This window comes from Oncorhynchus keta, chromosome 30 (assembly GCF_023373465.1).
Source record: "Oncorhynchus keta strain PuntledgeMale-10-30-2019 chromosome 30, Oket_V2, whole genome shotgun sequence".
Lineage (NCBI taxonomy): Eukaryota > Metazoa > Chordata > Actinopteri > Salmoniformes > Salmonidae > Oncorhynchus > Oncorhynchus keta.
Genome location: NC_068450.1, coordinates 13,354,481 through 13,380,494, shown reverse-complemented (window position 1 = coordinate 13,380,494; position 26,014 = coordinate 13,354,481). Strand labels below are relative to the sequence as shown.

Genomic DNA, 26,014 nt, shown 5'->3' with positions numbered 1-26,014 from the left:
CCATTGTGGAGGTGTCTGTGGAGATACCAGGTGACTATGAGAATGAGCCTCTCCATTGTGGAGGTGTCTGTGGAGATACCAGGTGACTATGAGAATGAGCCTCTCCATTGTGGAGGTGTCTGTGGAGATACCAGGTGACTATGAGAAGGAGCCTCTCCATTGTGGAGGTGTCTGTGGAGATACCAGGTGACTATGAGAATGAGCCTCTCCATTGTGGAGGTGTCTGTGGAGATACCAGGTGACTATGAGAAGGAGCCTCTCCATTGTGGAGGTGTCTGTGGAGAGACCAGGTGACTATGAGAAGGAGCCTCTCCATTGTGGAGGTGTCTGTGGAGATACCAGGTGACTATGAGAAGGAGCCTCTCCATTGTGGAGGTGTCTGTGGAGATACCAGGTGACTATGAGAAGGAGCCTCTCCATTGTGGAGGTGTCTGTGGAGATACCAGGTGACTATGAGAATGATCCTCTCCATTGTGGAGGTGTCTGTGGAGATACCAGGTGACTATGAGAAGGAGCCTCTCCATTGTGGAGGTGTCTGTGGAGATACCAGGTGACTATGAGAAGGAGCCTCTCCATTGTGGAGGTGTCTGTGGAGATACCAGGTGACTATGAGAAGGAGCCTCTCCATTGTGGAGGTGTCTGTGGAGATGCCAGGTGACTATGAGAATGAGCCTCTCCATTGTGGAGGTGTCTGTGGAGATACCAGGTGACTATGAGAAGGAGCCTCTCCATTGTGGAGGTGTCTGTGGAGATACCAGGTGACTATGAGAATGAGCCTCTCCATTGTGGAGGTGTCTGTGGAGATACCAGGTGACTATGAGAATGAGCCTCTCCATTGTGGAGGTGTCTGTGGAGATACCAGGTGACTATGAGAAGGAGCCCTCCATTGTGGAGGTGTCTATGGAGATACCAGGTGACTATGAGAATGAGCCTCTCCATTGTGGAGGTGTCTGTGGAGATACCAGGTGACTATGAGAATGAGCCTCTCCATTGTGGAGGTGTCTGTGGAGATACCAGGTGACTATGAGAATGAGCCTCTCCATTGTGGAGGTGTCTGTGGAGATACCAGGTGACTATGAGAAGGAGCTTCTCCATTGTGGAGGTGTCTGTGGAGATACCAGGTGACTATGAGAATGAGCCTCTCCATTGTGGAGGTGTCTGTGGAGATACCAGGTGACTATGAGAAGGAGCCTCTCCATTGTGGAGATGTCTGTGGAGATACCAGGTGACTATGAGAATGAGCCTCTCCATTGTGGAGGTGTCTGTGGAGATACCAGGTGACTATGAGAATGAGCCTCTCCATTGTGGAGGTGTCTGTGGAGATACCAGGTGACTATGAGAATGAGCCTCTCCATTGTGGAGGTGTCTGTGGAGATACCAGGTGACTATGAGAAGGAGCCTCTCCATTGTGGAGGTGTCTGTGGAGATACCAGGTGACTATGAGAATGAGCCTCTCCATTGTGGAGGTGTCTGTGGAGATACCAGGTGACTATGAGAAGGAGCCTCTCCATTGTGGAGGTGTCTGTGGAGATACCAGGTGACTATGAGAAGGAGCCTCTCCATTGTGGAGGTGTCTGTGGAGATACCAGGTGACTATGAGAATGAGCCTCTCCATTGTGGAGGTGTCTGTGGAGATACCAGGTGACTATGAGAAGGAGCCTCTCCATTGTGGAGGTGTCTGTGGAGATACCAGGTGACTATGAGCATCATTAACTGTCTGAAAATAGCAAACTGTCATTTAAGAAGATTGTTGTTTTCAGTGGCTGGAATCATAAAGTTCACGGAATGGGAGTCAATTAAACTAACAGATTAACTTCTCCTAGTAATGTACTGCCACACGCACGCACGCACGCACGCACGCACGCACGCACACACACACACACCCTCAGACAGCTTGGTCGGCCAGGAGTAGTCTCCTCTAATCCTCCCCCAGCCCAGACAGCCCGTCTCTGGGTTCACTTCCCGCTCGCTGCCACCCTCAGCTGGATCTAAATGAAATCGGGCAGAGCCATGATCAGTGGACTTCTCCCTCCAAGGGAGACTCCAGAGAGACTACATACAAGGGAGATTTTACTTCAAAACACCAAAGGAGGAGTCTCACATGCATCACTATCAAACCAATCACAGTAGGGCTACAATACCAGATGTGTTGTATTTGCGTCAGCCATTATAAAGGAGTAACAATACGAGACAAGCTGCGTTTCTATATGGACATGAACACATCGTTGGGTTCTAATGTAAATATACTACTGTGTGCTGCAGGGCTCATAGCTGTAGAGGGACCTCGTGTTGAAGTTCACTGGAACAGAACGTCTGTTGGTTGGTTGTTGTAAAGGCAGAATGTGTTCTCAGCAAACGTAACTGGTCACCGTTAAATAAACAGCTTCGCACAAGGCAGTGGAGTAAACATGTTGTAGATTGTTTTGTAGGACACTCAGAGAACACTGTGCCAGGCAGTACCTTGTTGCTGGGATCTTTAGTGGGGATGTGATGCTACTCCCAGGAAACAGGGGGTGAGGCTTGGGAGAGGCTGGGGGGAGGGGTCTGGGTAGAGAGGTGAGAAGGTTGTGAGAAGCTGAGGGGGGCAGTGGAGGGTCTGGGTAGAGAGGTGAGAAGGTTGTGAGAAGCTGAGGGGGGGCAGTGGAGGGTCTGGGTAGAGAGGTGAGAAGGTTGTGAGAAGCTGAGGGGGCAGTGGAGGGTCTGGGTAGAGAGGTGAGAAGGTTGTGAGAAGCTGAGGGTGGGGGGCAGTGGAGGGTCTGGGTAGAGAGGTGAGAAGGTTGTGAGAAGCTGAGGGGGGCAGTGGAGGGTCTGGGTAGAGAGGTGAGAAGGTTGTGAGAAGCTGAGGGGGGCAGTGGAGGGTCTGGGTAGAGAGGTGAGAAGGTCGTGAGAAGCTGGGGGGCAGTGGAGGGTCTGGGTAGAGAGGTGAGAAGGTTGTGAGAAGCTGAGGGGGGCAGTGGAGGGTCTGGGTAGAGAGGTGAGAAGGTTGTGAGAAGCTGAGGGGGGCAGTGGAGGGGCTGGGTAGAGGACTAGGAAGGGTCAGGAGAGCTGGTGGGGGGGGTAGAGGGGTTATGGTTAGAGGACTAGGAAGGGCCTGGAGAGCTGGTGGGGGGTAGAGGAGTTATGGTAGAGGACTAGGAAGGATTAGGAGAGCTGGTGGGAGGAGGGTAAAGGGGTTATGGGTAGAGGACTAGGAAGGAGAGCTGGTGGGGGGTAGAGGGGTTATGGGTAGAGGACTAGGAGAGCTGGTGGGGGGTAGAGGGGTTATGGGTAGAGGACTAGGAAGGGCCTGGAGAGCTGGTGGGGGGGGTAGAGGGGTTATGGTAGAGGACTAGGAAGGATTAGGAGAGCTGGTTGGGGGGGTAGAGGGGTTATGGGTAGAGGACTAGGAAGGGCCTGGAGAGCTGGTGGGGGGGTAGAGGGGTTATGGTAGAGGACTAGGAAGGATTAGGAGAGCTGGTGGGGGGTAGAGGGGTTATGGGTAGAGGACTAGGAAGGGCCTGGAGAGCTGGTGGGGGGTAGAGGGTTTATGGTAGAGGACTAGGAAGGATTAGGAGAGCTGGTGGGGGAGGGTAAAGGGGTTATGGGTAGAGGACTAGGAAGGATTAGGAGAGCTGGTGGGGGGTAGAGGGGTTATGGGTAGAGGACTAGGAAGGGTTAGGAGAGCTGGTGGGGGAGGGTAAAGGGGTTATGGGTAGATGTGCTAGGAAGGATTAGGAGAGCTGGTGGGGGGTAGAGGGGTTATGGGTAGAGGACTAGGAAGGATTAGGAGAGCTGGTGGGGGTAGAGGGTTATGGGTAGAGGACTAGGAAGGGTTAGGAGAGCTGGTGGGGGGGAGGGTAAAGGGGTTATGGGTAGATGTGCTAGGGAGGTGGAGGGGGAAGCTGGTATGGGCTAATTCCCAGGAGGATAAAAAGCAGGGATCTGCTGGGAGGAGAGAAAGAGAGTGTCAGAGCATGTCAGTCACCCCACCGCAGCAATGGATATCAGAGACTGAGAGCTTCTGTCACTATGATACCACCTTCTCATCACCTCTCTCCTCTTCACAGGGACAGAGGGAACGGGAGGAGGAGGAGAAGACGAGGAGAAGAGGGGTCAGGTGAAGACTGGAGAGATATAGAGGAAAGGTCTTGAACCCTACTGACACACTGCTCTCTGCTATGATCTTCCACACGCTCTCTCTCTGTCTCTCTTTCTCTCTCCCTCTCTCTCTCTCTCCTTCTATCTCCCTCCCTCTCTCTCTCTCTCCTTCTATCTCCCTCCCTCTCTCTCTCTCTCCTTCTATCTCCCTCTCTCTCTCTCCTTCTATCTCTCTCTTTCTATCTCTCTCTCTCTCTCTCTCTTTCTAACTCTCTCTCTCTCCCTCACACACAATCTCCCTCTCTCTCTTTCTAACTCTCTCTCGCTCCCTCACACACAATCTTCCTCTCTCTCTCTCACTCTGCCCCTCCCTCACACACACACAATCTCCCTCTCTCTTTCTCTCTCAAGTCAATTAAATTTAAGGGGCTTTATTGGCATGGGAAACATGTGCTTACATTGCCAAAGCAAGTGAAATAAATAAACAAAAAAATATTAACAGTAAACATTACACTCACAAAAGTTCCAAAATAATAAAAAAATGTGTCCATAAACAGTGTTGTAACAATGTGCAAATAGTTAAAGTACAAAATGGAAAATAAATCAACATAAATATGGGTTGTAGTTACAATGGTGTTTGTTCTTCACTGGTTGCCTTTTTCTTGTGGAAACAGGTCACAAATCTTGCTGCTGTGATGGAACACTGTGGTATTTCACCCAATAGATCTGGGAATTGATCAAAACTGGATTTGTGTAATGCCCAATGCAGGAGATGAAGAGCAGGTACAGGAAGTGAACCATTTCATATAGACGGACATGCAACGGAACAGGAACAGCGTCTGGACATAAACACGACATGACAATGCTTCTACGTGGAACAACCCAGAGGAACAGGGGTAATCAACAAAGTGAGGGAGTCCAGGTGAGTCCAATGAGCGCAGCTGCGCGTAATGATGGTAACAGGTGAGTATGATGTCGGGTAGCCTGGCGCACTCAAGCGCCTGATAGCAGGAGCAGGCGTGACAGATTTGTTTTCTAATTCTTTGTGGATCTGTATTATCTGAGGGAAATATGTATCTCTAATATGGTCATACATTTGCCAGGAGGTTAGGAAGTGACTATGTATAGATAATAAACAGTGAGTAGCAGCAGTATAAGAACAAAGGGGGGGGTCAATGTAAATAGTCTGGGTGGTCATTTGATTAATTGTTCAGCAGTCTTGGGGGTAGAAGCTGTTAAGGAGCCTTTTGGACCTAGACTTGGCGCTCCGGTACCGCTTGCTGTGCGGAAGCAGAGAGAACAGTCTATGACATAGGTAGCTGGGGTCTTTGACAATTTTTGGGGTCTTCCTCTGACACCATCTATTATATAGGTCCTGGATGGCAGGAAGCTTGGCCCCAGTGATGTACTGGGCTGTTCTACGCACTACCCTCTGTAGCGCCTTACGGTCAGATGCCGAGCAGTTGCCATACCAGGCGGTGATGCAACGAGTCAGGACGCTCTCGATGGTGCAGTTGTGTAACTTTTTGAGGAACTGGGGACCCATGTCAAATATTTTCAGTCTCCTGAGGGGGAAAAGTTGTCTTCAGGACTGTCTTGGCGTGTTAAGACCATGACAGTTTGTTGTTGATGTGGACACCAAGGAACGTGAAACTCTCGACCCTCTCCACTTCAGCCTCGTCAATGTGAATGGGGGTCTGTTCGGCATTTCGTTTCCTGTAGTCCATGATCAGCTCCTTTGTCTTGCTCTCGTTGAGGGAGAGGTTGTTGTCCTGACACCACACTGACAGGTCTCTGACCTCCTCCCTATAGGCTCATCATTGTTGGTTTTGTGTTGTGTCGTCAGCGATCTTACTGATGGAATTGGAGTCTTGCTTGGCCACGCAGTTGTGGGTGAACAGGGAGTACAGGAGGGGACTAAGCACGCACCCCTGACAGGCCCCCGTGTTGAGGATCAGCATGACAGATGTGTTGTTGCCTACCCTTACCACCTGGGGGGCGGCCCGTCAGGAAGTTCAGTATCCAGATGCAGAGGGAGGTGTTAAATCCCAGGGTCCTTAGCTTAGTGATGGGTTTCGTGATGATGGTGTTGATGTGAGCCATGACCAGCCTTTCAAAGCACTTCATGGCTACCAACGTGAGTGTTTCAGGGCGGTTGTCATTTAGGCAGGTTACCTTTGTTTTCTTGGGCACAGGGACTATGGTGGTCTGTTTGAAACAAGTGGGTTTACAGACTCGGTCAGGAAGACGTTGAACATGTCAGTGAAGACATTTGCCAGTTGGTCAGCGCATGCTCTGAGTACACGTCCTGGTAATCCGTCTGGCCCTGCGGCCTTGTGAATGTTGACCTGTTTAAAGGTCTTACTCACATCGGCTATGGAGAGCGTGATCACACAGTCGTCCGGAACAGCTGGTGCTCCCATGCATACTTCAGTGTTGCTTGCCTCGAAGCGAGCATGAAAGGCATTCAGCTTGTCTGGTAACCTCGTGTCACTGGGCAGCTCGCGGCTGAGTTTCCTTTTTGTAGTTCGTAGTAGTTTGCAAGCCCTGCAACATCAGACGAGCATCAGAGCCGGTGTAGTAGGATTCAATCTTAGTCCTGTATTGACTCTTTGCCTGTTTGATGGTTTGATTGTTAGTCTGAAGACATAGCGGGATTTCTTATAAGTACAAATAATTATATTTTAGTTTTCTCATTATTTGGTTGGGTCTAATTGTGTTGCTGTCCTGGGGCTCTGTGGGGTGTGTTAGTGTTTGTGAACAGAGCCCCAGGACCAGCTTGCTTAGGGGACTCTTCCTCAGGTTCATCTCTCTGTAGGGGATAGTTTTGTTATGGAAGGTTTGGGAATCTCTTCCTTTTAGGTGGTTGTAGAATTTAACGTCTCTTTTCAGGATATTGGTAAATAGCCCTTATCGGCCAAATTCTGCACTGCGTTATTCTCTCTCTCATTCACTCTCATTTATTGACACCAGGAGGTTAAAACAAACTGCCAATGGCACCAAAGGAACTGTTCTTCTGCTCATAAAAGACATTTCTCATTTGACAGTTACTCGACTTGAGATTAATGGTCCTCCTGTAGCTCAGTTGGTAGAGCATGGCGCTTGTAACGCCAGGGTAGTGGGTTCGATCCCCGGGACCACCCATACGTAGAATGTATGCACACATGACTGTAAGTCGCTTTGGATAAAAGCGTCTGCTAAATGGCATATATTATTATTATTTATTATTATTAATTTACTGCTCACTGAGTAGAATAAGGTTGAGATAGATATCCTAGATCAATGACCAGAAATGCAGTTATGTGATATTTTATTTAACCTTTATTTAACTAGGCAAGGCAGTTAAGAACAAATTCTTATTTACAATGACAGCCTACCCCGGCCAAACCCTCCCCAAACCCCGGATGACGCTGGACCAATTGTGCGCTGCCCTATGGGACTATAAAGTGTTTTTCAATGAACACACTGTTTTTGCACCTACGCCCCATATTGCTGGAGGACAATCAGGAGGTTAAATATCTTCAAACAGAAACAGACAGCTTTAAAAAGGGTAGATTTTTCTGTCTACTTGTTTTGTTCGGGGAAACAACCCTGACCACAAAATGTGTGGCTATAAAACATGTGAATCAGTCCGCACCTGACAATCGCCTTGAATAAAGACCAGGGCCATGAATCAAACACCCAGCACCTGATATTTAAGAACTAGCAGGAGGTAGCTGGCAGGAGACCCTACATTAACTCTACCTCGGATGTTTTCGCTCTATCTGGCTAACTGTTTTCCACACAGCATAATTAGTATGTACCAGATCTGGGTTCAAATATCATTAGTTTTCTTTCAAATACTTTAGCTGCCTTTGATTGAGCATGGTTGTCATGATGGAGCTAACATAAATGTCCCCAAAGTGAAAACCCTGCCCATGTATATTTATATTTGAAATAAAATGAATACTATTTGAACCCAGATATGTAGGCGACATGTCCAGCCTTGTAAAACCTCTCAGAGGTGTCAACTGAGGTGACAGGAACCCTTAGCCTAATCATTTATCTTGGCTGAATAATGTATAATTATAGTAATGTGACTGACTGAATGTCATGTATAATCACCTGGATCAGATCTGTGATGGCTGGAAGTATTCCCACAAGTTACCACAACCCTGGAAGTGACTCATAACATAAGGGAACCGTCTCAGTATGCTCGTGTATCAACAACTACAGTGTGACAGTTTGTCCAGAGCATAAACAGGATACGAACTAGCTTGTTATTTACTCAGTGTATCCATCTTGTAGCTCATTATTTATTGTGTGTATCTATATGGGAATTTCCCCAGTATGCTGTTTATAAGAATGGTGGCAAATGGGAATCACAAAAATAGTGTTTCCCTACAAAGGCTGTTTTATTACATTGAAGTAATTTGATAGAAAAGGTTGTCAACTTTCTCTCCATTCATTTTCTCAAACAACCTTGAGGATTGGTCCTCAGTCAGCTGACAACTATAATATGTGTGTTTCTTCTGCTGCCCTGTTTACTTTACAAAGTCAGTGTACTTCCAAGGTAACTTTGTGGTCCACCAACTGGCTGTTCCACCTACTTACTGGCTGTTCCACCTACTGGCTGTTCCACCTACTGCAAGTCAGGGACATACGGGAAAGGGGGAAGATCCCAACATAACCCAACTATATTCTACACAGTATTGTAATCTTCTCTTCTTCTGAGGTTGATAATTTATGGTTCCCTAAAGGTGAACGAAAGTGAACAAGAGTACTGAACAAAAATATAAAAGCAACATGCAACAATTTCTAGGATTTTACTGAGTTACAGTTCATATAAAGGAAATCAGTCGATTGAAATAAATTCATTTGGCCCGAGTCTATGGATTTCACATGACTGGGCAGGGGTGCAGCGATGGGTGGGCCTGGGAGGGCTTAGGCCCACCCACTTGGCAGGCCCAGCCTATCAGAAGGAGTTTTTCCCCACAAAATGTCTTTATTACAGACAGAAATACTCCTCAGCACCGCTCAGATGATCCCGCAGGTGAAGAAGCCGGATGTGGAGGTCCTGGGTTGGCGTGGTTACACGTGGTCTGCAGTTGTGAGGCCAGTTGTAAGTACTGCCAAATTCTCTAAAACAACATTGGCAAGCTTATGATAGAGACATTAACGTTAAATTATCTGGTGGACATTCCTGAAACACAACCCAACCAAGCCGCACTACTTCTTGACACAATGCCAATCCCAACCCAGAAGCCAGCCACACCAATGTGTCAGAGGGAACGCCGTACACCTGGTGACCTGGGCAGTGTGCCCAGCCTGCCACAATGAGACAAGGATATCCCTGCTGGCCAAACCCTCCCTAACCCACATAAATTGTGTACCACCCCATGGGTCTCCCAGTTGCAGCCACCTGCAACAGAGCCTGGACTAGAACCCAGAATCTCTGGTGGCACAGCTAGCACTGTGATGCAGTGCCTTAGACCACTGCTCCACCCAGGAGGCCTAATCAGCCTCTTGACATGCCACACCTGTCAGGTGGATGGACTATTTTAGCAAAATGCTCACTAACAGGGATGTAAACACATTTGTGCACAAAATTAGAGAGAAATAGCCTTTTTGTATGTATGGAAAATGTATGTTCTTTTTTAAATTTCAACTCATGAAACATGAGACCAACACTTTACATATTGCGTTTATATTTTTGTTCATTGTATATTCAACAGGGATACATTGTAGAATAATTGTGTAGACATCAATACTATGAAATAACACATGGAATCATGTAGTAACCTAAAAGTGTTAAACAAATCAAAATATATGTTATATTTGAGATTCTTCAAAGTAGCCACCCTTTGCCTTGATGATAGCTATGCACGCTCTTGGCATTCTCTCAACCAGCTTCATGAGGTAGTCACCTGGAATGCATTTCAATGAACAGGTGTGCCCTGTTAAAAGTTCATTTGTGGAATTTCTTTCCTCCAATAATGTTCTGTACCGATAGTTGTGTCTCTTGTTTGGGGATGTTGTTGTGCTTCTTAGTTAAACCTATTGGACCACATCTTATCTCATGGGTGACCAGAGGGATCTCAGCCAAATTGTTTTAGGGTACGGATGGTCCAGTTTCAGATACCGGCAAATATAGTACCAGTCAAGGATTTTCATTTATTTTCACTATTTTCAATATTGTAGAATAATAGTGATGACATCAAAACTGTGAAATAACACATATGGAATCATGTAGTAACCAAAATATGCTTAACACTTGTTGGCTGCTTTTCCTTCACTCTGCGGTCTAACTCATCCCAAACCATCTCAATTTGGTTGAGGTCGGGTGATTGTGGAGGCCAGGCCATCTGATGCAGCACTCCATCACTCTCCTTCTTGGTCAAATAGCCCTTAAACAGCCTGGAGGTGTGTTGGGTCATTGTCCAGTTGAAAACAAATGATAATCCCACTAAGCGCAAACCAGATGGGATGGCGTATCACTGCAGAATGCTGTGGTAGCCATGCTGGTTAAGTGTGCCTTGAATTCTAATTAAATCACAGACAGTGTCACCAGCAAAGTACCATCACACCTCCTCCTCCATGCTTCATGGTGGGAACCACACATGCGGAGATCATTCATTCACCTACTCTGTGTCTCACAAAGAAATGACAGTTGGAACCAAAAATCTAAAATTGGGTGCATCAGACCAAAGAACAGATTTCCACCGGTCTAATGTCCATTGCTCGTGTTTCTTGGCCCAAGCAAGTCTCTTCTTATTGTTGGTGTCCTTTAATAGTGGTTTCTTTGCAGCAATTTGACCGTGAAGGCCTGATTCACGCAGTCTCCTCTGAACAGTTGATGTTGAGATGTGTCTGTTACTTGAACTCTGTGACTCACTTATTTGGGCTGCAATTTCTGAGGCTGGTAACTGTAAATAAGTGTAGCAGAAGTAACTCTGGGTCTTTCTTTCCTGTGGTGGTCCTCATGAGTGCCAGTTGCATCATAACACTTCATTTCTGCGACTGCACATGAATAAACTTTCAAAGTTCTTGAAATGTTCCATATTGACTGACCTTCATGTCTTAAAGTAGTGATGGATTGTCGTTTCTCTTTGCTTATTTGAGCAGTTCTTGCCATAATATGTACTTGATCATTGCCAAATAAGGCTATGTTCTGTATCCCACCCTTACCTTGTCACAACACCAATGATTGCCTCAAACGCATTAAGAATGGGCTCAGTACTGTATGGCTGCGTTTACACAGGCAGCCCAATTCTGATCTTTTGCCGAATTATAGGTCAAATATCTGATCTGATTGGTCAAAACACCAATAATTGGACAAAAGATCAGAATTGGGCAGTCTGTGTAAACACAGCCTATTAGGAACAACCCCGACTGAGAGAGTTTAGTGAATGGGTGATATTTCTGGCCACCTTTGTTTTGGTGAATCTGCCCAGCAGTTAACTTTGGGTTGAAAAGAAGTGGAGAGTGTGTGCGTGTGTATCCACCCTGACTGGCCCAACCAGTAATGGGGCCTGAACAAAGATAAAACCTGTGAGATAGAATCGCTGCAGACACTGCCCATTACCTATGACATCATTCCCCTTCCCTGGCCCTAGCTGCGTTAGGCGATTGTCAACCGGCACAGCAGAGCCGAGTGGAAAGAGATGGAGGGAGGGGAATGGAATGAATAAAGGGGGGACGAACACACAAGCTGGATGCGGCTGTGCTCTGAGCACACAGAGAGGACTAGAGAGGACCCGACATGGTCAATGATGTCAGCCTTGTTCCCATAGATGGGCCCTGGAAAACAAGAGCGGTGCAGAGGATCTCCTTTTCAACATCCTCAGGCAGGGCAGAACATAGAATGGGAAGTTAATGACTCTCATATAAGGTCTCAACATCCTTTAGGGTCTCTTTAGACATGTCAATCAGTTGGAGAGGCTGGGGGGGTTAGGGAGGAGGAGAAGGGGTGAAAATGTTTGGGGTCTGTTCTGTTTGTTCCCAGACCCCAGCTTTTCATTTACATGGTAAAGAGCTGGAGAGTGAGGATACAGGAAAGGGCACAGGTTGAAGAAAGAGAAATATAAATAAAGATAGAGAAAGAGAGGAGAGAGAGAAGAGCGAAGAGAGGAGAGAAAGGGAGGAGAGAAAGAGAGGAGAGAGTGGAGAGAGGAGAGCGAGTGGAGAGAAAGAGAGGAGAGAAAGGGAGGAGAGAGGAGAGAAGAGGAAGAGAGGAGAGAAAGGGAGAAGAGAGCGAGTGGAGAGAAAGAGAGGAGAGAAAGGGAGGAGAGCGAGAGGAGAGAAAGAGAGGAGAGAAAAAGAGAGAATGGAGAGAAAGAGCTTGCACACCAGAGATGACATGTTTCAGGCCCCTCATGCAATTTTTTAAAAAGTATTTACAAAAGTTATAGCCTTGTTAAACTGGCTACATTTGTGAGTAACGGTGTTGGAAAAAGTACCCAATTAGTATCAAAAGTAAATGTAATTGCTAAAATATACTTAAGTACCAAAAAATGTAAGTATAAATAGTTTCAAATTCCTTATATTAAGAAAATATTTTAAAATTACAGAAAGCCAGGGGCACACTCCAACATCCATAAATAATTTACAAAGAATTTGTGTTTAGTGAGTCCGTCAGATCAGAGGCAATAGTGATGACCAGTGATGTTCTCTTGATTAGTGTGTGAATTTGACCATTTTCTGTCCTGCTCAGCATAAAAAAATACTTTTGAGTGTCAAGAAAAATGTATGGAGTAAAAAGTACAAAATTGTCTTTAGGAATGTAGTGAAGTCAAAGTAAAAATAGTCCAAATTTTATAAATAGTAAAGTACAGATACCCCCAAAAAACACTTAAGCAAAAAATACTTTAAAGCACTTCTTAAGTATGTTACACCACTGGTGAGAAACATGTATTCACATGTACATTTAGCCACAAATACAGTCAAAAGTTCAACATGACATGGTTATGCATGAATGGATATACATAGAATGGATATACACAGCTGTGTGTAATTGGATGATAATAAACGGTCCGGTATAATAATAATAGGCTGTGCATGACAATCTTGCAGAGCGTTTACATCAGGGGTGTCAATCTCATTCCATGGAGGCCTATGGTGTCTCCAGGTTTTTCATGTTTTTATTTCAATTAAGCCCAAGACAACCAGGTGTGGGGAGTTCCTTACCAATTCATTAATGAAGTAAAAGACAACCAGGTGTGGGGAGTTCCTTACCAATTCATTAATGAAGTAAAAGACAACCAGGTGTGGGGAGTTCCTTACCAATTCATTAATGAAGTAAAAGACAACCAGGTGTGGGGAGTTCCTTACCAATTCATTAATGAAGTAAAAGACAACCAGGTGTGGGGAGTTCCTTACCAATTCATTAATGAAGTAAAAGACAACCAGGTGTGGGGAGTTCCTTACCAATTCATTAATGAAGTAAAAGACAACCAGGTGTGGGGAGTTCCTTACCAATTCATTAATGAAGTAAAAGACAACCAGGTGTGGGGAGTTCCTTACCAATTCATTAATGAAGTAAAAGACAACCAGGTGTGGGGAGTTCCTTACCAATTCATTAATGAAGTAAAAGGAAGGAGCGAAAACCGCACACTCGGCCTTTCTTTGGAATGAGTTTGACACCTGTGCTTTACATTACTGACATTTTCGTACAATAATTAAATAATGATGAAAAAAAACAAAACAATGAATCAAAAGGTATGTGGCGATTGCCCCCTGTTGGTCGTGGACAAAAATTAAATGCCTGAAGTCGGTGGCGCTCACCTTGCCAAAGTGTGCACTATCACTGTACATGACCTACTACTTAGTTGTACATGGACACAACAATTCTCAAAGAGGGGGTATAGGAAAAGAATGAATATGCATCAATCGTTCCATCATGTTGCAACGGCGGTCAACCACTATGCATCCAGCCCTACCCAGACAAGTTTAAACTACTTCTAGTTAGCCAACAAACACATGCATTTGTATGTCTTTCAATCAATGTCATAACAATTCAGTCTCTCCATCTGCTAAATGCCGTAGTTTCTCTTCACAACCCTGAAATGAACGTCATCTTTCAGAACATTCTCTTCGCCTTCGATTTGCCGCAGTGCACATGCGTCACAAAAAACCTCACTGCGGTTATGTATCCATCCGCACTAAAATGATTATTTACAAAAAGTTTGCATATACTCGTTTATAAACGTTGAGTTTGTACTCTTTGAATAATGAATGAACATTTCATATGTCATCAAAATGTTAATAAATTACGCTCATTTTCTGTATAGTTTGTGGATTTATTATGTTCATTGGATCTATTTTCTGTCAAAAAATGTGTCCCTGGCTGAGGCTCATTCGCCATTTTGTGTCCCTTGAGTCGCTTTGTTGAAGACGCAGCAGCACCTCATGATTGCGAATTTGAAGGAATAATTATTTCAGTCCCGTAGCAGTACGTTGATTGTTAGCAGTCAGACGTATATATTACAAGGACAGTAAATCGCTTAGGAGCTAGCCAACTCTTGAAAAGAGAGTGGCTTTCTTCTTGACTAGCTAGCATTGACTCTGGTTAGCATAGCTAGGCTAACAGCTTTAGCTAGCAACAGTTCAAGAAACGTCGACCAATCGACGCCTATAATTAAACGTTTCTCTTAATTTGATACCATCAAACCACAACACTGACGACCACCGTGCAAGACTCGAAGACCGAGGAGATGGCGAGCTCCGTGGGAAACGTGGCTGACAGCACAGGTAGAACTCTCGCTAGCTAGCTAACGTTAACATGACACGAGTCTGCTAACATCTCGCAGAACCATTAAAAAAAACTTTATGCCGGCGTGTAAATAATCCAAATGTTGCTTCAACTTCAATTATAGCATGTCACTCAGCCAGGTGTGGCTATGTAGCGATCTGTTGTGTGAATACACAACACGGATCATGTAGGTAGAACCCGCCAGACATGAAGCCCGAAGGATGTTATTGTATTAGCAAGCTTGACCATAATCTAGCTAAATGTAATTTTTGTTATCTTCCCCAACGTTTGATACAATGAAATTTAGCTAGGTAACGTGGATTATTTGACATTGTGTTTATTGACTATTTTGTCTATAGACCGTTTAGTTTTCCCTTTACATTTTTAGGCATCAATCTAATTTGAGCTAGTTAGCGAACGCTAGATGTTGATGGGTTGTTTTTTTCCGCCAACTAGCGTACATTTGTAACAATCACCTCACATCTCATCTAGCTATGTACGTTACTTTGGTCCATTTTCATTTAATCGCACAACATTGCGTCTTTCATAATATTTCGTGTCAGACAGTTCTAACTAGCAAATGTTGATGCTTATTATAACGAAACGCATCAACATTTGCTAGTTAGAACTGTCTAGCTAACTAACGTTAGTTAAAATCCCAATTGACAATTTTTCTTCGGCTCTTGACTGTTATATAGCTAACAACGGCTAATCGTTTAGCTAGTTAACTACACTATATATATACGAAAGTGTGGACACCTTCAAATGAAAGGATTCGACTATTTCAGCCATACCTGTTGACAAGTGTAAAATCGAGCACACAGCCATGCGATCTCCATAGACAAACACGGGCAGTAGAATGGCCTTACTGAAGAGTTCAGTGACTTTCAATATGGCACTGTCATAGGATGCCACCTTTCCAACAAGTCAGTTTCAAATTTCTGTCCAGCTAGAGCTGCCCCGGTCAACTGTAAGTGTTGTTATTGTGAAGTGGAAGTCTAGGACAAACAATGGCTCAGCCACGAAGTGGTAGGCCACACAAACTCACAGAACGGGACCGCTGAAGCGTGTAGAGTGGAAAAATCATCTGTCCTCTGTTGCAACACTCACTACCGAGTTCCAAACTGCCTCTGGAAGCAACATCAGCACAAGAACTGTTTGTCCGGGAGCTTTAGGAAATGGGTTTCCATGGCCGAGCAGCCATACACAAGCCTAAGATCACCACGTGCAATGCCAAGCGTCGGCTGGTGTGGTGTAAAGCGCTCCACCATTGGACTCTGGAGCAGTGCAAACAGGTTCTCTGTAGTGATGAATCACGCTTCACCATCTGGCAATACGACAGACAAATCTAGGTTTGATGGATGCCAGGAGAACGCTACCTGCCAGAATGCATAGTGCCAGCTGTAAAGTTTGGTGGAGGAGGAATAATGGTCTGGGGCTGTTTTTCATGGTTCGGGCTACGTTCCTTAGTTTCAGTGAAGGGAAATCTTAACGCTACAGCATACAATGACATTCTAGACTATTTTGTACTTTGTGGCAACAGTTTGGGGAAGGCCCTTTCCTGTTTCAACATGACAATGCCCCTGTGCACAAAGCGGCAGGGCAGCCTAGTGGTTAGAGCGTTTGATTAGTAACCGGAAGGTTGCAAGTTCTGACAAGGTAAAACATCTGTTGTTCTGCCCCTGAACAGGCAGTTAACCCACTGTTCCAAGGCCGTCATTGAAAATAAGAATTTGTTCTTAACTGACTTACCTAGTTAAATAAAAGTAAAATAAAAAGCGAGGTCCACCCATAAATGGTTTTGAGATCAGTGTGGAAGAACTTGACTAACCACCACAGAGCCCTGACCTCAACCCCACTGAACACCATTGGGATGATTAGATCGCCAACTGCGAGCCCAACATCAGTGCCTGACCTCACTAATGCTCTTGTGGTTGAATGTGGCAGCAATGTTGTAACATCTAATGGCAGAGTGGGGGCTGTGAAGGGGGGACCAACTCTATGTACTTTTGGTCAAAAGTACTCCATGTACTTTTTCTCTACTTTCAAAGGGTTGTCGGGACAAGGTACAAATCTGTCGTTCTGCCCCTGAACAGGCAGTTAACCCACTGTTCCCAGGCCGTCATTGAAAATAAGAATGTGTTCTTAACTGACTTGCCTGGTTAAATAAAGGTTAAAAGATAAAATAAAACAAAAATCTTTCAAAGGAAGAATGCCTGCTGCTATTTTCAAGGATGGTTGACTTCTTGGCCTATATAACAGTAGCTATCTGACCTGTAGCCCCATATTTGTCTCTAAAACATGGCTAATACCCTGTGATTGACAGTCCATTCCTACACAGCGATGTGTATTAAACTGTTGATTGATCTACAACGGTGCGGTTTATTTAGCACCCAAGGGCATTTTATAAATGGTCTGATTTGATTTCTCAAGTACCTAATCTTGTTTATTATTTTGTCTCTGTCCTCGTGTTCTTCCATCACTTCTAACGTGTTGTTTCCCCCCTCCTCGGGTTGTTGGGTGTTGGTGATACAGAACCGACAAAACAACGTATGCTTTCCTTCCAAGGGTTGGCCGAGCTGGCGCACAGGGAGTACCAGTCGGGTGACTTTGAGGCTGCCGAGCGCCACTGTATGCAGCTGTGGAGGCAGGAGCCCGACAACACGGGCGTGCTACTGCTGCTCTCCTCCATCCACTTCCAGTGTCGCAGGCTCGACAGGTGAGGTGGACAGCGCGGGTTGTCAGCTCACACTGCAGTCAGTCTGGAGAGAATACTGGGCCCACTGTGACTGGCTGGAGCTGCAGCGCTCTGGCTGCTACAGTGCATGTTACTACTACACCTGTGGTGTTGGGGAGTAAGGAATGGCTGGCTGTGCAGCTGGTCTGTCAGTAATCTTCATGCTTCTCTATAATGACTCTTAAAGGAGTTGGTGGCTGTTTTCTCTTCTCACAGGTGATCCAGCTGTTGGCTTCGATTTCTCTGTTTTTCTCTGGTGTTTTGGCTTGTTGCTCTTACTATGTACTATAAGCACAAGGAAGTGATTTGAATGAAACATACATTTTATCCCCCCCAGACACAATCATTTAGTCGTCCCACTATCTCACAACACACCAGCTAGCGTGTTACTCAATGAGATCTCCCATTGACCAAAGTACCAGTACTGGACCACACACCACCACATCTCTCCAGTACTGCCTACCCGCCTCGTGACCACCACCTCCGTCCTTCCAGATCTGCCCACTTCAGCACCTTGGCCATCAAGCAGAATCCTATGCTGGCTGAGGCCTACTCCAACCTGGGCAACGTGTACAAGGAGCGCGGCCAGTTGCAGGAGGCTATAGAGCACTACCGCCACGCCCTGCGGCTGAAACCAGACTTCATCGACGGGTACATCAACCTGGCAGCAGCCCTGGTGGCAGCGGGGGACATGGAGGGAGCCGTCCAGGCCTACGTCTCAGCCCTACAGTACAACCCTGTGAGTAGACCTTGGACCCAGTTCGTGTACCTCATAAGGTAGCCCAGCACAAAACCCAATGTTTTGGTGTTCTGCCAGACCTTGACTCTGAACATGTCTTGCACCCGCAAGCTACCCCAATCTGACATCAAATGTTATTGGTCACATACACATATTTAGCAGATGTCATTTCAGATCTACACCCGTACTGACATGTGTTAGTCAGTCTGGTAGTGCGTTTCTGGTTTGGAGCTCTAATCTGTTTCCTGTCCCTCAGGATCTGTACTGTGTCCGCAGCGACCTGGGGAACTTGCTGAAAGCGCTGGGGCGTTTGGAAGAGGCTAAGGTATGTTCCAGGGGCTTGACACCGGCACAGCTTTTTGCTTATCTATCTTTTATTTAAAACTTTACTTTGTACTTTGATTTCTTTGTAGATATTTTGTTTGTCAGTTCTATTCCCCCCTTGAGCCAGTGCTCTTTGCCACCCCCCCACTCTACTTATTCACTTGAGTGTGATTTTTCTGTCCCTAATGCCAATCACAGGCCCCCCCCCCAACTACGCCTTGGGCAGGTCCTATCGCCCTGGGACTGGGCAGGCCCCACCCCAGTACACCCTGGCTCTGGGCAGATTCCCCATCCCTCTTATGAGACTTTTTTTTTTTTTTTTTTTTTTTTAGGGATTCTCTAGACCCCCAACCCATTAAACCCTTTTTTTTCTCCTCTCCCTGTAAGTGACTTTTCAGACTGCTTTATACTTTGTTCCTGTTGAACTCCACTTCCAACACCCCCCACACAATTCCCCTGCTTCCTCTCACAATGCTCTGACCTCTCAACCTCAGGTCATTTCCCCTCCCCTCACAGGAAGAAAGGCTGGGCTTTTCAAATTGCTAGCAATAATGAGGGTTCTGGTATGGATTTTTTTCTTTCTCTTCCCATTTAAAAACTCCTGAAATGCTAAAAATGAAGGTGGTTTTGGAGGGATAATGCTGGCTCGGTCTTGGAAGGATAAATGAACTGATGAAGATAGTTCATCTCTGCAATGCAACAGATAAGATGGCCTCTAACCAAACCACATTACTCCAGTTATTTAACAACAAATCGACAGCTCCGCCAATCAGTCCAGTTTTCCCACTACTCCGTACCCATGCAGATTTGCTAGTCTTGTATTTTATGGAGTGCCCTTTGACCCTAAGCCATGTATACGTTGGCTCTTTTTTTTTTTGTGATATCTCTATTCATCTCCCTGATACGATATCTATACCTTCCCTGGGTTGGGTGAAAGCTGGAGCTGTGGAGTTGACATCTTGCTAGGTGACCTGGTGCCAGGCCATCTTATTTGGTGCCAGAAGGGGGAGGAGCTCCAGGGAGCTGCCAGGCCAGCCATCCCTGCGCTGTTGCTCCTCCCCCCCGCGCGCTCGCTAGGTCCGGTGGAGTGTGGCGCTAAGAGCTGCCTTCCTGACACCCCAGCTACACCCCAATCAGAGGCTCCACCCCCACCCCCCTACTGGTTATCTTATCTGACTGTCCCTGCTGTAAGAGTGGGTTAATAGAATAGTCAGGACTGTACCACGTTTTCATACCCTATCTCTCACACACACCCCTCCTTACAAGAGCCCGTAGTAGTCTGATGCTGCGTCAGGCAGACAGCTCACAATCTGCACTCCGCCGCCCGCGTTCAGTTGGCTGGGTTAGAGAGAAACCCTCTTTATTTCAGAGCTACCTATGGAGGCTTCTAGATGTCCAAACATTACACAGCCAAGGCTTTTCTTCTCACTCCCCATTGGCCAGGATTCAAGCACAACAGGACAAAGAAAAGACCAAGTATAATTTTAAAAAAGATGTTGAAGGAGAGCGTATGCTATGACATATTATTCCCAAAGAAATGTCATCAGTTCATTTGATGAAGATCAAGCTAGTTATCCTCCCTCCTTTCTCCTAGCTTGGCCAAACTATTAATATTAGTGGTTGATAACACATTTTATCGAAGCCTTTCTTCCCTCGTGCCAACCTCCACACCCCCCGAAAAACAACTTTTTTCCCCCTTGGAAAATAAACATGAATGTTAACAGAGCAGGTTGTCTTATTTTTAGTGCTGTTTATTTCTTGGGATGTTTTATTTAATTTCCATATGAGAGGAAGAAAAAAAATGTATTGTTTGCCAACTTTTACTAACGCTCTTGTTTTATTTTGTCTCTTGGGTTTTTTTTCCCACAACTGATGATGTTATTTAGAAGGTTGTTTCAGGTGGGTGATGACATTACTCCTGCTACCGTACCCTAGGTGCCCTGGCTGAAACACGGATCACTAGGGCAGCATCAGTCCTCAACCACCAGCTGCTGAGGCTGCCGCCCTCCCCTCTGACAAAGTCCAAACAATGTGGTAACGGGTTTGTAAACTGCCAGCAAAAGAAAACCCCACGAACTACTACTACTACGTCATGCCTCTGTCTTGTGGCTTCCTCTGAAGAGCAGAGAAACAAAACAAGAAAAGAACAGTAAAACAAACAAAAACAAAAAGAGAAGTACAGTAAGCATTCCTTTAAATACCTTAAATTACCATGACAACAACGGCCAAAACCTATATCGATAAATTCCAAAAATATACAAACATGGAAGCAATTAGCGGGAAAATATGAATTTAAAGAAAAAGAACCATCTAACTCTGACTTGTTGGTTGCGTTTTTTTTCCTGTTGATTTGATTTCCTTCTTGGTTTTGGAGCTGCAGCGTTCTGCCGATGGTGCAGACTGCGCTGTGAGTGTGCAGTAACGCAGGGGCTGCGCAGCGAACAAACCTTCCAAGGCCAAAAAGGCCTCAGGCTCAAGCGACGCTTCCCCCCCCCACTCCCCCCCCCGGCCTGCTGGGTACAGACCCTCCCCCTGACGCCCTCTGTCAGCCTGGCACCCAGCGTACCCCCAAACTCCAACAGGACACAATTTGTCTCTCTAAAACAACTCCTATTTCCGCATTGCCCTGCAGAGCAGTCCCTGGGCTCTGGTGGTAGATCAGCTCTCCTGTCCTCTTAGGGTGTCAGACACTTGGCCGTCTTGATGCCCCTAAATTTAAAACTCCCCTTCTCTGTCTAATCAGCCGCTTGGCTGAGGTCTCAATGACCTCTAACCCCAACCCTCTCCCCTGCCGCACGTTGGTTCTGAAAGGCATTGTGGGTACAGAGTGTGACAGTCTGGGTAAGCAGGGCGTCTCCCGGGACTCTGGGTCTGCAGCCGGTCCGCAAGGCGGCCGGGGTCAGCGAGCTCAGCTGCGGCGAACAATGACCTTGTGTTGCTAAGCAGCAGCAGGGTCGGTGGCGTGCGGGGTGACTTTGGTTGTAGTCAGACACACACCTAGGACACGCCCGGCCCACATAGATTTTTGTGCGCACGCATTACAGGGACCTCCACCTGCACGCAGCACCCGCCATTCAAGGTTGTGAGAGATACAGCTATCAAATAGACTGCAACTAACAAAGTTACTGGTTGTTTTAGACATTTGAATATAATTTAGGTATTTTCCTTCACTCATATCAGCAGCTTAAGGGCTGTACATTTTCATAACAAAACAGAAGAAAAGTCTAGTGTCTAGTCGTTTCGGTTCCTCGTGTTGTGAAAGAGGCCATGTTGATAACTGCAGAATGTCGGTCTGCGTGTGGGTGCTGGTTGGATCTGCGCAGCGTAGGAATAAGCAAGGCAGCTTAGCGCCGCAGATTTCAGCGCAGGCGAGCCCATGCTGCACACTCACTTTTTGCTTTAGCTGAGAACGGTTACTAATTCTGTTTCCTCTGCCCTTTTTTTATTTGATTTTTCCCCCACAATTTTTATTTGATTTTTACTACCACTACTCTTCCTCTCCTCCTACCACTACTCTTCCTCTCCTCCTACCACTACTCTTCCTCTCCTCCTACCTACCACTACTCTTCCTCTCCTCCTACCTACCACTACTCTTCCTCTCCTCCTACCTACCACTACTCTTCCTCTCCTCCTACCTACCACTACTCTTCCTCTCCTCCTACCTACCACTACTCTTCCTCTCCTCCTCTTCCTCTGGTTTTGATTGTTAACCCATTGAAGGCGTGTTACCTGAAGGCTATTGAGACTCAGCCCAACTTTGCGGTGGCGTGGAGCAACCTGGGCTGTGTGTTCAACGCCCAGGGAGAGATATGGTTGGCCATACACCACTTTGAGAAGGTGAGACTTTTCTACCCAGCCGATGATGTAAAAACAAAGGACAGACCAGGATAGTCGAGTGTCACTGACTAATGATACATGTCTGGGCTGAAACATTTGATAATTCACACACAATACTATTAGAGTAGAGTACTGTGGAATATTCTGTCCCTGTTCACTGGTCTAAAGGGGATTTTTTTTAGGTGAACAAAAGCGAGCGCAGTGGTGGATATAGTCAATCAGAAAATCTATTTTGTTTAATTCAAGTTGCAACAGGAGCAGAGAGAATGTTTAGCTTGGCCTTCGCAGAGAAGGTCCTTATCGTAATTATACAGCACCAGAAAGCCAAGACCTTGTCGGCTGCTATCCACAGAATACAACAACAATCAGTCTCCTTGAAACTGCAGTCTAGCATCAGTCCCTTTCAACAGATATGAGTAACATCCAGCATTATAACTTGTGACCAACCTGTGTCACAAATAGAACACTTAAAATCGTGTGGATAACATGGGAAAACGTATATAAATATGCTAAGCATTGTGTTAATTACTCTAAATCGTGTGGATAACATGGGAAAGGGTATATAAATATGCTAAGCATTGTGTTAATTACTCTAAATCGTGTGGATAACATGGGAAAGGGTATATAAATATGCTAAGCATTGTGTTAATTACTCTAAATCGTGTGGATAACATGGGAAAACGTATATAAATATGCTAAGCATTGTGTTAATTACTCTAAATCGTGTGGATAACATGGGAAAGGGTATATAAATATGCTAAGCATTGTGTTAATTACTCTAAATCGTGTGGATAACATGGGAAAACGTATATAAATATGCTAAGCATTGTGTTAATTACTCTAAATTGAAAAGGAACTTTATTAATCTGAAATATTTCCACAATACAACTGGTGTTGGGAGGAAATGTTTAACACCCTTCTAATACAGTATGTCCTGTCTGTTTTGATGTATTTATGGGTGTTTGTCAGGCTGTGACTCTGGATCCCAACTTCCTGGATGCCTACATCAACTTGGGCAACGTTCTGAAAGAGGCTCGCATCTTTGACAGGTCAGAGACTGTTCCCATGGTATAACCAGTTACACCTGAAGACACTCCCTCGTTCAGTCCTAATTATCCTCAATTCACCTAGTGAGTCTTAGGCTAATAATAGGGAATGTGTACAAAATGACACCCTATTCCCTGTGTAGTGCACTACTTTTGACCAGGTCCCGTAGGGCTCCAGTCAGAATTGTGTACTGTATAGGGCATAGGGTGCCATTTTGGGACGCATATCTTGGTATGACGCTCTGACACCTTGTAATTACATTTTGAAGAAAGTCAAACACACACAGAACCATATGCGTGGTGGTAGTAGCTCTTGTGCTGGTAGGCAGATTTAGTAGTAGTGGTAGGTAGTAGCTGTAGATTTGGTGGGGGGTAGTAGCTGTAGATTTGGTGGGGGGTAGTAGCTGTAGATTTGGTGGGGGGTAGTAGCTGTAGATTTGGTGGGGGGTAGTAGCTGTAGATTTGGTGGGGGGTGGTAGCTGTAGATTTGGTGGGGGGTAGTAGCTGTAGATTTGGTGGGGGGTGGTAGCTGTAGATTTGGTGGGGGGTGGTAGCTGTAGATTTGGTGGGGGTGGTAGCTGTAGATTTGGTGGGGGTAGTTAGCTGTAGATTTGGTGGGGGTAGTTAGCTGTAGATTTGGTGGTGGGTAGTAGCTGTAGATTTGGTGGGGGTGGTAGCTGTAGATTTGGTGGGGGTAGTTAGCTGTAGATTTGGTGGGGGTAGTTAGCTGTAGATTTGGTGGGGGTAGTTAGCTGTAGATTTGGTGGGGGGTAGTTAGCTGTAGATTTGGTGGGGGGTAGTTAGCTGTAGATTTGGTGGGGGGTAGTTAGCTGTAGATTTGGTGGGGGTAGTTAGCTGTAGATTTGGTGGGGGTAGTTAGCTGTAGATTTGGTGGGGGTAGTTAGCTGTAGATTTGGTGGGGGTAGTTAGCTGTAGATTTGGTGGGGGGTAGTTAGCTGTAGATTTGGTGGGGGGTAGTTAGCTGTAGATTTGGTGGGGGGTAGTTAGCTGTAGATTTGGTGGGGGGTAGTTAGCTGTAGATTTGGTGGGGGGTAGTTAGCTGTAGATTTGGTGGGGGGTAGTTAGCTGTAGATTTGGTGGGGGGTAGTTAGCTGTAGATTTGGTGGGGGTAGTTAGCTGTAGATTTGGTGGGGGGTAGTTAGCTGTAGATTTGGTGGGGGTAGTTAGCTGTAGATTTGGTGGGGGTAGTTAGCTGTAGATTTGGTGGGGGGTAGTTAGCTGTAGATTTGGTGGGGGGTAGTTAGCTGTAGATTTGGTGGGGGGTAGTTAGCTGTAGATTTGGTGGGGGGTGGTTAGCTGTAGATTTGGTGGGGGGTGGTTAGCTGTAGATTTGGTGGGGGGTGGTTAGCTGTAGATTTGGTGGGGGTGGTTAGCTGTAGATTTGGTGGGGGTGGTTAGCTGTAGATTTGGTGGGGGTGGTTAGCTGTAGATTTGGTGGGGGGTGGTTAGCTGTAGATTTGGTGGGGGGTGGTAGCTGTAGATTTGGTGGTGGGTAGTAGCTGTAGATTTGGTGGTGGGTAGTAGCTGTGGTGGGGGGTGGTAGCTGTAGATTTGGTGGGGGGTGGTAGCTGTAGATTTGGTGGGGGGTGGTAGCTGTAGATTTGGTGGGGGGTAGTAGCTGTAGATTTGGTGGGGGGTGGTAGCTGTAGATTTGGTGGTGGGTAGTAGCTGTAGATTTGGTGGTGGGTAGGTAATAGCAGCAGCGCACAAACAAACCCAATGTTTCTGCCGCAAGTAGAGCTTTTGTCGAACCTTGGTTCTGGTTTGTAAGGGTAGTATAGTATCTTGTGGGTAAGTATGTTTTATATTGTATAAATTGTACAAAATCTGACTTTCTGTAGTATTTAACCTTTTATTTAAAGCTGGAATATATAACTTTTTGGCGACCCAACCATATTCACGTAGAAATGTGAGTTACCGATCTGTCTTTCTCATTGAATTTAAATCCAAGATGTAGAACTGTTCTATGTGCCCTATTTCTATTCTTCTCATACTTTCGGTTTTGTCCACTAGCTGAAAATGCAATATTTTTGGTTATGGAAAATAAAATCCAAATAACTTCACAGATCTTCATTGTGAAGGGTTAAAACACCGTTTCCCATACTGTTTCCCATGCATGAACATGCACCTGTACAGACGGTAGGGAATTAAGGTCACAATTATGAAAACTTAGGACACTAAAGAGGCCTTTCTACTGACTCTGAAAAACACCAAAAGAAAGATGCCCAGGGTCCCTGCTCATCTGCATGAACATGCCTTAGGCATGCTGCAAGGAGGCATGAGGACTGCAGATGTGGCCAGGGAAATAAATTGCAATGTCCGTACTGTGAGACGCCTAAGACAGCACTACAGGGAGACAGGACGGACAGCTGATCGTCCTCGCAGTGGCAGACCACGTGTAACAACACCTGCACAGGTTCGTTACTTCCGAACATCACACCTGCGGGACAGGTACAGAATGGCAACAACAACTGCCCAAATTACACCAGGAACGCACAATCTCT

At 45.8% G+C, this 26,014-nt stretch overlaps 1 protein-coding gene and 1 long non-coding RNA gene across 7 annotated transcripts in view; one reads left to right on the top strand and one right to left on the bottom strand.

Moving 5' to 3' along the window:
• Positions 1 to 14,411: 14,411 nt before the first annotated feature.
• Positions 14,412 to 26,014, top strand: part of LOC118377664 (UDP-N-acetylglucosamine--peptide N-acetylglucosaminyltransferase 110 kDa subunit-like) — a 36,556-nt gene continuing 24,953 nt past the window's right edge. For 2 of the 6 annotated variants that reach the window (XM_052487681.1, XM_052487680.1), the window contains exons 1-6: positions 14,412 to 14,805; positions 17,342 to 17,525; positions 18,039 to 18,282; positions 18,539 to 18,607; positions 22,327 to 22,443; positions 23,413 to 23,492. In XM_052487681.1, the coding sequence (XP_052343641.1) occupies positions 14,769 to 14,805; positions 17,342 to 17,525; positions 18,039 to 18,282; positions 18,539 to 18,607; positions 22,327 to 22,443; positions 23,413 to 23,492 (731 nt within the window). In that variant the 5' untranslated portion in view covers positions 14,412 to 14,768. The remainder of the gene's footprint in view (positions 14,806 to 17,341; positions 17,526 to 18,038; positions 18,283 to 18,538; positions 18,608 to 22,326; positions 22,444 to 23,412; positions 23,493 to 26,014) is intronic. The other 4 variants (XM_052487683.1, XM_052487682.1, XM_052487684.1 and 1 more) reach the window with 3 other exon arrangements.
• LOC127913914 (uncharacterized) lies at positions 22,044 to 22,337 on the bottom strand. Its single transcript, XR_008087239.1, has 2 exons — positions 22,192 to 22,337; positions 22,044 to 22,160 (listed from the first exon to the last, which is right to left on the bottom strand). It is a non-coding gene; the product is annotated as an uncharacterized LOC127913914 (long non-coding RNA).